Raw genomic sequence first — 10,000 nt, 5'->3', positions numbered from 1 at the left:
ACACTCCTCCATCTCACTCCTCCATCTCACTCCTACATCCCACTCCTACATCTCACTCCTCCATCCCACTCCTCCATCTCACTCCTACATCCCACTCCTCCATCTCACTCCTACATCCCACTCCTACATCTCACTCCTACATCTCACTCCTCCATCTCACTCCTCCATCTCACTCCTCCATCACATGATCATTTGATTTTCCACTGTTTGATCCGCCGTTCAACTTTAGTCTTTATTTCTCCTTGTGGTGTGATTTAAGTTTCTGATTTTGTTTAAACCATGTTTTATATCGTATATCGCTGCTGGGAAATATTCATATAATAAATAATTCTAATCTGATTTAATGTTATGGCCAAGCAATATAAAACTATTTCTACCCTGTAATTTGTCATTCATATTTAATTGGATTGATAATAATAATGTAATCTCATTAGCATAAACACATTTCTAAAAACAAACTAACATCTAAAACCAGCCCGTGTTAGATCCCAACTGAAGCAGCGATGTACTCTGAACGTCTTTGATTTGATTGGTTTATAAACTGTCCCCCCCCCCCCCACATGTCAATCTGTGTCCTACACCCATTGGTCCATCCAGCCTTATTTCCCCCAACATGTCTACCAATGGCCACGCCCCCACCCGGGCTTCACCTACCAACCACCTCACCTCCTGCCACGCCCATTCTCTAGGACCGCCCCCTACAGGGACTACTGCTGCGCACCTGTAAGTACCCCCCCCCCCCCCCCCCCGACCGGGTCCAAGCCCCGCCCTCTCTGCTGCTCTAACCCTTCTTCTGACCACGTGATTGGTGCAGGGCCCTGTCAGTTATGGACCGTAACAACGATTGGTTGATTGGTTTCGGGTGGAAAGGGAGAAGGGAAAGGGGGGAGGGAGAAGGGGGAGGGAGGGAGAGGGGGGGGGGGGGGAGAGAGGTGGAGAGGGGGGAGGGGGGGGGAAGAGAGGTGGAGGGAGACAAGTGGGTTGGAGAGGGGGGAGGGGTGGAGAGGGGGGGTGGAGGGAGATATGGGGGGAGGAGAACCGGCCGTCTCCATGGTAACGCCTCAGCACCCCACCCTTCAGTCGTTGGGGTTAGACGGTCTCAGGCGATCGATACCTGAGCCCCCACCTTCACACAGGCCTCCCCTCAAACCGGTCCCCACCGGTCTGTTGTTCCTGAGGTCTGTCCTCCGTCCCTCCCTCCGTCTGTCTGTCTGACCATCCGCCTCCCTGTTCTCCTGTCTGTCTCTCCGTCCGTCTGTCTGCCATGCGGTTCTAAAGCTGTCTAGGGGTTCATCTTTAAAAAAGAAGCAGGTATTGATGTTTACTACAAGTCCCAGCATGCACTTTGTTCCAACTCGTTTTCTCCTTCCCCGACACCCTGCTTGACGCCCACCCCTCTGTCGTCACACTGTGTTCTCTCTAGCCTGGATAGAGCCCACGTCTGTAGGCTAACATGCTAGTAATGTGTCTTACCTTCCGATGCTAACTCCGCCCTCTAGCCTAGCGTACACCAGCAGTGGTTAGCATGTCCCCAAGCTAGTGGCGCCCGCTCATTCCTCCGGCGTACGCTCGCAATGGTTAGCACCTTTGAGCTGGCCGTGGATGAATGTGTTTGTGAAGATTGAAACTAACTCATAACCCGACCATATCACTACCATCATCCTCCCAGTCGTTCCGCTCAGACACTGAATACGGACGATTATGAAGAGAATCTGGAGTTCATTCCAGCTTCAGACTAAGATCTGTTAGTCTGAAGGTGTAGATACACACCCCCCCCCCCCGGGTCAGATCACACAGCAGATAGTAACCATCTCCACCCCTCTTCACCTCCACCCACCCCAGAGGGTGGGGTAAACCATCAACACATCCCAGTACCTGTGATGTGGTGGGACAACGTCCACACATCTGCTGCCACCTCTGATCTTGCTGCCCCTCCCCCTCCCCTAGAAGACATGCCCCCTCCCCTTCTTGTAGAAGACACGCCCCTCCCCCTCCTGTAGAAGACACGCCCCCTTGCATGAAACGCACTAGCCTCAGTAGGTAGTGAACGTAGGGATGAATGAGTGAGCTGTGAGTGAGTGATGAGTGAGTGAGGAGAGATGAATGCTGAGTGATTGGACCGATGGAAGAGCGGGTCTCACCGTCTCCATGGTGACCAGTGGGGGCGTGTCCCCACCCAGGTCGGGGGCGTGTCCTGACCCGGTTGGGGTGTGTCTCCACCCCGGTCGGGGCATGTCCTCAACCAGGTGGGGGCGTGTCCTCCCCGTCGGGGGCGTGTCCTGACCCGGTTTGGGCGTGTCCTCCCCGGTGGGGGCGTGTCCTGACCCGGTGGGGGCGTGTCCTGACCCCTGGTTCTCTGCAGGCCGCTGCCTCGGTGGTCTCCGGCGTGCCCCCCGTGCTGCTCTCCTCCCTGAACACGGAGGCCGTGTGCGAGCGCGTCCGCCTGGTGGAGGGCATCGACCACGGCATGCTGCCCCAGTACACCGCCACCATCCGCAAGGTAGGAGGCCCCACCCGGACGGGGACCACTGGGACCACTGGGACCCGGACCACAGGGGCCCCGGGTCTCAGTCAGAGCTCCAGTGACCCTGACCCTGCACTACATTAAACAACAGTCTACCACATGAGGATACATCATATTATATATACCTATAATCAATATGCAAGCCGAGGTAAACTGGGTCAGTCTAAAATGTAGACTGACCTGGCAGTTGTGGTCACAAAGTTAAGTGTGACCAATGTGGCCGATATGCACATAATAAAAAATAATACATTGTTATAGAGTGTAGATATAAGTAACCTGTGTGTGTGTGTGTGTGTGTGTGTGTGTGTGTGTGTGTGTGTGTGTGTGTGTGTGTGTGTGTGTCTCTCTCCAGGCTAACGTGAACGGACGTGTGCTGACCCAGTGCAACATCGACGAGCTGAAGAAGGAGATGAACATGAACTTCGGCGACTGGCAGCTGTTCAGAGCCACGGTGAGTCCCTCCTCTGATTGGTCCTCAGGAGAAGCTCCTCCCTCCCGTCTCTTCTGAGTCCATCCCAGGGATCTGATTGGTCCTCAGCAGAAGCCCCTCCTCCCGTCTCCTCTGAGTCCATCCCAGGGATCTGATTGGTCCTCAGCAGAAGCCCCTCCTCCCGTCTCCTCTGAGTCCATCCCAGGGATCTGATTGGTCCTCAGCAGAAGCCCCTCCCCCGTCTGACTGTGGTTCCGCCCCCTCCAGATCGTGGACATGCGCATCATGGAGAGCCAGGTGCTGCAGGACGACGCCGCCAGTGAGCAGGGCAGCATGGCGGCCCCACGCGCCGCGGCCCCGCCCCACGTGGGCGTGGCCAACGCCGACGGCTCCTCCCCCATGTACAACTTCAACCTGAGCTTCGAGGAGCTCAGCAACCTGGGGCTGGAGGAGCCCCCCAGGACCTCCAACCTGCAGTGGATGGTGAGTCAGGACCCCCAACCCGACCTATGGGGGGTCAGGACCCCCGCCGGACCTATAGGGGGTCCCAACCAGGGTTAGTCCTGCTGTAGGGACCTAGGGGGTCAGGACACCACCGGACCTATAGGGGGTCCCAACCGGGGTGAGACCTGCTGTAGGGGGTCAGGACCAGAACCTAGGGGGTCCCAACCGGGGTTAGACCTGCTGTAGGGGGTCAGGACCCCCAACCCGACCTATAGGGGGTCCCAACCGGGGTTAGACCTGCTGTAGGGGGTCAGGACCAGGACCAGCTGTAGGGACCATGGGGGTCAGGACCAGGGTTAGATCTGTTCTAGGGACCTAGGGGGTCCCAACCGGGGTTAGTCCTGCTGTAGGGGGTCAGAACCAGGGTTAGACCTGCTCTAGGGACCAAGGGGGTCCGGACCAGGACCTAAGGGGTTTGGACCAGGGTTAGACCTGCTGTAAGGACCATGGGGGTCCGGACCAGGGTTAGACCTGCTCTAGGGACCTAGGGGGTCCGGACCAGGACCAGGGTTAGACCTGCTGTAGGGACCGTCTGAGGGTCAAGGAGAGAGAGCAGGACCTCCTCCCCTCAGCGTTCGATGCACCAGTGATTGACAGGCAGTCAGGATTCCCTGAGCCAATCGGGGAGGAGATGGGTGGAGGGGGCGGGACTTCAGCCTAAAGGTTCTCTCCCGGACGCAGGAGCAGTCGACCAGAACAGACGTTCTCTCAGAGCGTTTCCCTCACTAGAGCTGACCGATATCTAGGCTGTCTCCAACCAATTACCCTCAAATCATCCCTTAAACCTTCCTACTGCCCCTTAACGAGGGCTGGTAACTCTCAGTCACTAATTAAACAGAATGATTGCAACATGAGGCGGGCTCATCGGCGGTACAGGGGCGTGACTTCCTGTCTGGTTGTGTCCCCTCAGAGCGGCGGGCAGCGGACGGCGAGCATGACCAGCCTGAACTCCCAGGAGTCGTCCAACGACATCTGGCGCCTGACGGACCGCCAGCAGTCCGAGTACCGCTCGGCCTACCAGGAGTACGTGGCCCAGATGGCCAACGTGGAGATGGGCGGGGCCGGGGAGCGCCCCGTGCAGCCGCAGCCCGGCCACTTCATGACGCCCGCGCCCCCGGAGGGCGGAGCCAAGGAGGGGGCGGAGCCCGACGCCCGCAAGCCCTACGCCAAGAGGCCCGGGGCGGGCGGGGCCGGGGGGAAGCCGGCCGCCGCCGACCCGGACGCCGACGCCCTGGACCCCATCACGGAGGAGGACGAGAAGGCGGAGCACCACGGCTCCGCCCGCTCCGTCCTGACCCGCAAGGCCAGCTCCTCCTCCGAGCGGGGGGGGGCGGGGCTGTTCGCCGCCGGTGCCGCTGAGCTCAAGATGAAGGCCAGCGGCGGCGGCTACCAGAAGCTAACGAGCGACGACGAGTCGGAGGAGTCCGACCACGCCCCTCTGCTGAAGGACGGGGGCGGGGCCGCGGGCCAGGGGGGCGGGGCCCCGACCGCCGCCGGCGCCCCGGCGCTGAAGGGGAAGGACTTCCTGTCCGACGTGACGCTGGACAAGAAGGACTCGTCGGACTCGGGGGTGCGGTCCAACGAGAGCTCGCCCAACCACTCGCTGCGGGACGAGGAGGCGGAGCTGTCCCAGCTGGAGGGCGCCAACCTGATGGAGCTGGAGGAGGAGACGCAGGCCCGGCGCCGCGCCCCGCCCCCCGGCTCGCTGGGCGGGGGCGGGGCCCTGCAGGACGTCCGCATGTCCATCTGCTCCGAGGACCAGTGCAGCCTGCTGGCCAGCAGCCCCGAGGAGAGCTGGTCCTCGCGCTCCTACAACCTCAACCTGGCGCCCAGCACCGTCGCCAACAACAACACCAACAACCGGCCCCGGCCGGCCGGCCCCGAGGGCTCCATCTCCTCCTCCACCTCCTCCTCCACCACCGGGGACGTCATCTCCCCCCCGGTGGCCTCCTCCACCACCTCCTCCTCCTCCACTTCCTCCTCCACCACCACCAAGCCGGGCCCCCACAACGAGAACGTGCGGGTGGTGCACCTAAAGAGGGGCCCCAACCCGGGGGACCCCCCGGAGATCTGCTCCGTCAGCTCCGACACCGTCACCTTCGGCGAGGAGCGGGAGAGCATCCTGTAGGAGGGGAGGAGCTACGGCTCGACGTCGAGGTGGTCGCTAAGCGAGTCCCTGTTGCCGTTTGTCAGTTGCTCCGTGTCGGTTGGTTAGTGGTGGTTTGTTTTGTTTAAGTAGCTCCGCTGTGCGTTTTGTTGCTCTCTGGGCTGAAGTAGCTTAGCTTTAGCCTTAGTAGCTTCTGTGTGCTGAGCTAGCTCACTTGCTCTGGTGTAGTTGCTATAAGTTGCAAAAGCTAGCTAGACCTTGTAGAGTTGTTGTCTGTGTTCTAAGCTAGATAGCCCTGGCAGGGTTCTTTGAATGCTAGGTTAGTTAGCCATGGCAGAGTTGTGTTTGTGCTAAGCTAGCTAGCTAGTCCTTGTGGCATTAATTATCGTAACTTGGCTAGCTCTGGTGGGGTTATTCTATGTGCAAGGCTAGTTAACCCTGGCAGGATTGTTATGTGTGCTGAGCTAGCTAGCGCTAGCATGGTTGGGATGTGTATGCTAAGCTATCTAGCATGGTTGTTCTGTGTATGCTAAGCTAGCTAGACCTAACATGGTTGTGATGCGTGTGCTGAACTAGCTAGCAGTGTTTTAATGCATGCAGTCTGGATGCACTAAATTAGAATCACCTGTTGAACAGTTCTGCTGGTGTCTGGCGTTTAAGAAAACCAAATTGAAGTCATAAACTTTATTTTAACTCTTTTGAAACATGAGCTAGAAAACTAAGTCAATGACCCCTTTGAATTAATATTGAACCATTAATGACAATATTTAATATTTTAAATCCAGCCATGTTGTTTTATGAGTAATATTCACAGGAACTCACTGGTGAACATGGTAATAAATGGAAAATAGTAAAAGTAAAGTAAATATTCAGTGTTGACCATGATCTGACCCGACCAGGTCCATCTTGTTTGTGTTGTGTTATTCTGCTGGTTCCTGATCTCTGAAAGAGATGACAGATGAGGTGGTCTAACCCCCAACTCTATCCCCCCCAACTCTCTCACCCCCGACCCCCTCAACCCCAACTCTGTCTTCTAACGGGACTGGTCGTGTTAAAGGTTTCACTCTCTTCAGACGGCACCTGTGTACGAATCGTCTGTGAAGTTTGTTAACCAACTGATTTCTGGATGAATAGTTTATAAGACCTTTTTAAGACAGTATTAAACCACTAACAAACCTAACGCCAGTTGACTCAACTCTAAATAAGTCTGTTCCCGTCTGTCATCTTATTCTGACCCACCAGGAGGTTATGAATAGAAGTTCAGTGTTAACAAGTTGTGATGTGAAGTTGATACTGCGTTATGTTCGTCTCTCGAGTTATTAAGGACAACACATGACTACAGTCGTCCTAGAAACCATAGCAACTAGAAGACCTGCTCCCGTTTTAAACCTGCTTCTGTCGATTGTCGCTGTGCACTTAAATAAACTGCTTAATAGATGTGACGAGGTGAAACCTAGGAGTTAAAAGCATGGACCAATCGAAGCGCATGTAGTGAAAATCAACACGCATGTAGTGAAAATCCACACGCATGCTTGTGTTAAATCGCTGGTGTTTTGCATGCCTTGTGATGTGAATATTTAATGTTATATCTGTGACACTCCAAGATGAATAAAAGCCGTAACTGGCATCAAGAAGTGTCTTAAGGTGGAGCCATTTGAAATAAAATGCTTTTGGTTACAGAAACTGTTATAAGTCTTGTATTTTTTTCTTAAAGATATGCCATCTATTTGGAGTTGAACATTTAGTAATTTTGCAGAATCATTTATCCAAAGAAAACAAACAGTAGATATAAGGGATAGTTTGCTGGTCAAAACTTAAGGTAGGTCTACTTAAAGAAGCAGAGTTAAAAAATTAAACTGTCAAACCAGGTACATCTTTTAACCGGCGATGACCGACCACCGCCGCAAGATGTCACCACAGAGCAAGTTCAAAATAAGTCCGTTAATATTCGGCTAATTAACAATATAACTTGATTCCATTCAGAGTCTTTAGTCCACTTATCAAAACAGCACCGTTCATATAATATATATGCATTCCTCAAAACATACTTTAATATTTAATGCTACATTATCGTGTATTTGTATAAAAGTGCAACGCAGGCCACCCTGCAGCAGGCCAGTAATGTTCAGTTAGTCCCAATAAAACCAGTAGAATACAGAAACCAGTTACAGGTCCGGAGCTCGAGGGGACCAACGTTACGCCGGTTTAGAGTCTGGCGCGTCCTGTACGGTCCAAGGTGGGTCCAACTGACTCCCGGTGGAGAACAGCGGTCCGCTGGACAACCTAACCCACTAGCGTCGGATCAGGACCCGCCCCGGGGGGCCTGTATTCCCGCCTCCCTGGTGGGGCAGGCCCGCCAGTCGGGTCGGAGGTCAGGGTTCCAACTTCTGGATGAGACGTGAGGAGAAAAAGAAAAAGAAAAAACGTTGCGTTTACCCGGCACAACCAGACCCGGTGCAGCCGCCTTAAGCCGGCCACACACCGGCACAAAGCGCAGTGGTCCGCATTTCACGCGCGTAATAAGCCGCCAATAGCACCAATAAGAAGCGGCGCACTTTATTTACTTTACTTTATTTACTTTCATGGCTCATTCTTTTTGCATTGTGGAATTATTAATTTAGTGGATCAACAATCTCCATATTTATAGGAGCTTGTATCAAGCCAAGATGTATCAAACAGCTTAAAAAAGCGCTTTTTCAGGGGTGGCGACGCTAGGGTATAAAGCCTAGTGGGGCGGTGCGCCGCCGAGTGCTGGCGCGCGTCTGGCCGCCGCCGTTGTGCGCTAGTACGTCCGAAATAATGGGGGCGTTCTTTTTGACGCGCCGGTGTGTGTTGGGCTTTACCTGGAAGGTGAGCGCGCGGACTTCGGAAGGGGCTGCGGACCGCGGGCTCCACGGGGGGTCCTCTTGGTCCCGGAGGTTCTGGGGGCTTCCGGCCGTGGGAACCTGGCTCCAGCGCCGTCTGCAGGTCCAGGATGTAGTCTATGACGTGCTGGAGGAGGTCCACCCGGCTGAGGCTCCGGTCCGGCCGGAGACCCGGGACCATGGCCCGCAGGAGCCGGTAGCAGCGCTCCATGTCGGACAGCCCCTCCTCCGGGAGCACCGGGCTCTTGCCCCGGGTCCTCCTCCCAGGGAGCAGACCCCCGCTGCCGGGTCTCGACCGCAGCGGACTGACTGCCTTCATGTCGACCGATAGGGAATCGATAAAGTTACGATCAAACAAGGTTTTAATCAAATAAGATAGCGAACAAAATGTGATAAACTAAAACGAAGCCCTGGATAAAATAAGGTTGTGATCAAATAAAGTAAATATTGAAAAAGTTTGAACTATTCTGCCGTTATATGATCACTACCCCGTCTCCTCTCCGGGCTCGAGGCGGGCCGGTCTGACGGACAGGTGCTTATATACAGGACAGCTGTCTGGAGTGACGCGCCTATTGGCCGAGCGAGTTGCTCCCCAGCTGTAGCCCCGCCCTCCTCGTGTTTTTCCAGCAGCTGTGATCGGAGCCCTAGCGGTGGCGGGTACAGAACCATTACGGGTCCTCTGGAGATGAGTTGGAGTTCACTTCAACGTTTACTCTTTTCGTTCCATTTATATCTTCTACCTTACTTTGTTTCAATGTCACCATCAGTTACTAACTTACATGAAATGTGTCTGTTTGTTCCATAATGTAGATTGGCATGGCCAAGGAAATGTGCGCGCGCGCGCACACACACACACACACACACACACACACACACACACACACACACACACACACACACACACACACACACACACACACACACACACACACACACACACACACACACACACACACACACACACACACACACACACACACACACACACACACACACACACCTGGAGTGATTACTGTTTTGAAAACTTTAAAACCAAACCTGTCATTTACTCATTATCTTCCACCACAAGATCACGTCTCCTCCCCCTCCTCCCCCTCCTCCCCCGAGGAGATTTAAAATGGTATAACTACTCATTTATTCTCCTTGACACATTCCTAACATTCAGACACTCAGAGACAGAGACACAGACATACATACAAACACAGACTGAGAGACAGGGACAGACTATCAGACAGACTAACAGACAGACAGCCTACACACAACATTCTAGAATATTTTTCTAAACAATTATTTCTAAATAAGTTTGTCGCAGAACCTCGCAGAGAAAGAAATAAAGTTCGACCACATTCGCTTCACTTTTAACTTTGATGTGAACACTTATGGCCTTGAAATATTAAACCTGACCGAGGTTCTACTGAAACGGTTTCGAAGGACCAATCAGAGAGCAGCTCCTCCTTCTACCCATGTTCTATGTTTACATCGAGTGGCGCCGCACCACCCCCCCCCCCATCCCTCCAGAGGTCAGAGGTCAGCGGCACCGGGCAGACGGAGAGGAAACAGCGGATCGGGTC

At 54.3% G+C, this 10,000-nt stretch overlaps 2 protein-coding genes across 2 annotated transcripts in view; one reads left to right on the top strand and one right to left on the bottom strand.

Annotated features, from left to right (window-relative positions):
* kidins220b (kinase D-interacting substrate 220b) overlaps positions 1 to 7,704 on the top strand; it is a 42,989-nt gene extending 35,285 nt beyond the window's left edge. Inside the window, 6 exon segments of the mRNA XM_056581844.1 lie at positions 598 to 723; positions 1,279 to 1,311; positions 2,363 to 2,500; positions 2,877 to 2,975; positions 3,222 to 3,437; positions 4,369 to 7,704. Of these exon segments, the coding sequence (XP_056437819.1) occupies positions 598 to 723; positions 1,279 to 1,311; positions 2,363 to 2,500; positions 2,877 to 2,975; positions 3,222 to 3,437; positions 4,369 to 5,586 (1,830 nt within the window). The 3' untranslated portion in view covers positions 5,587 to 7,704.
* Positions 6,566 to 8,939, bottom strand: id2b (inhibitor of DNA binding 2b). The gene is made up of 2 exons (XM_056581258.1): positions 8,409 to 8,939; positions 6,566 to 7,952 (listed from the first exon to the last, which is right to left on the bottom strand). The coding sequence occupies exons 1-2, from the start codon at positions 8,746 to 8,748 to the stop codon at positions 7,849 to 7,851; spliced, it is 444 nt and encodes a 147-aa protein (XP_056437233.1). The 5' UTR covers positions 8,749 to 8,939; the 3' UTR covers positions 6,566 to 7,848.
* Between the last annotated feature and the right edge of the window lie 1,061 nt (positions 8,940 to 10,000).

Source organism: Gadus chalcogrammus, chromosome 21 (genome assembly GCF_026213295.1).
Source record: "Gadus chalcogrammus isolate NIFS_2021 chromosome 21, NIFS_Gcha_1.0, whole genome shotgun sequence".
Classification (NCBI taxonomy): Eukaryota; Metazoa; Chordata; class Actinopteri; order Gadiformes; family Gadidae; genus Gadus; species Gadus chalcogrammus.
Note: the sequence above shows the minus strand (reverse complement) of the source record. Positions and strands in the feature narration are given on the sequence as shown.

Excerpts from the sequence above, each read along its gene's own strand:
- id2b (XM_056581258.1), bottom strand. The coding sequence starts at position 8,748 with ATGAAGGCAGTCAGTCCGCTGCGGTCGAGACCCGGCAGCGGGGGTCTG. Across the intron at positions 7,953-8,408 it reads TCCGCGCGCTCACCTTCCAG|AAGTTGGAACCCTGACCTCC; the intron begins GTAAAGCCCAAC and ends CGTCTCATCCAG.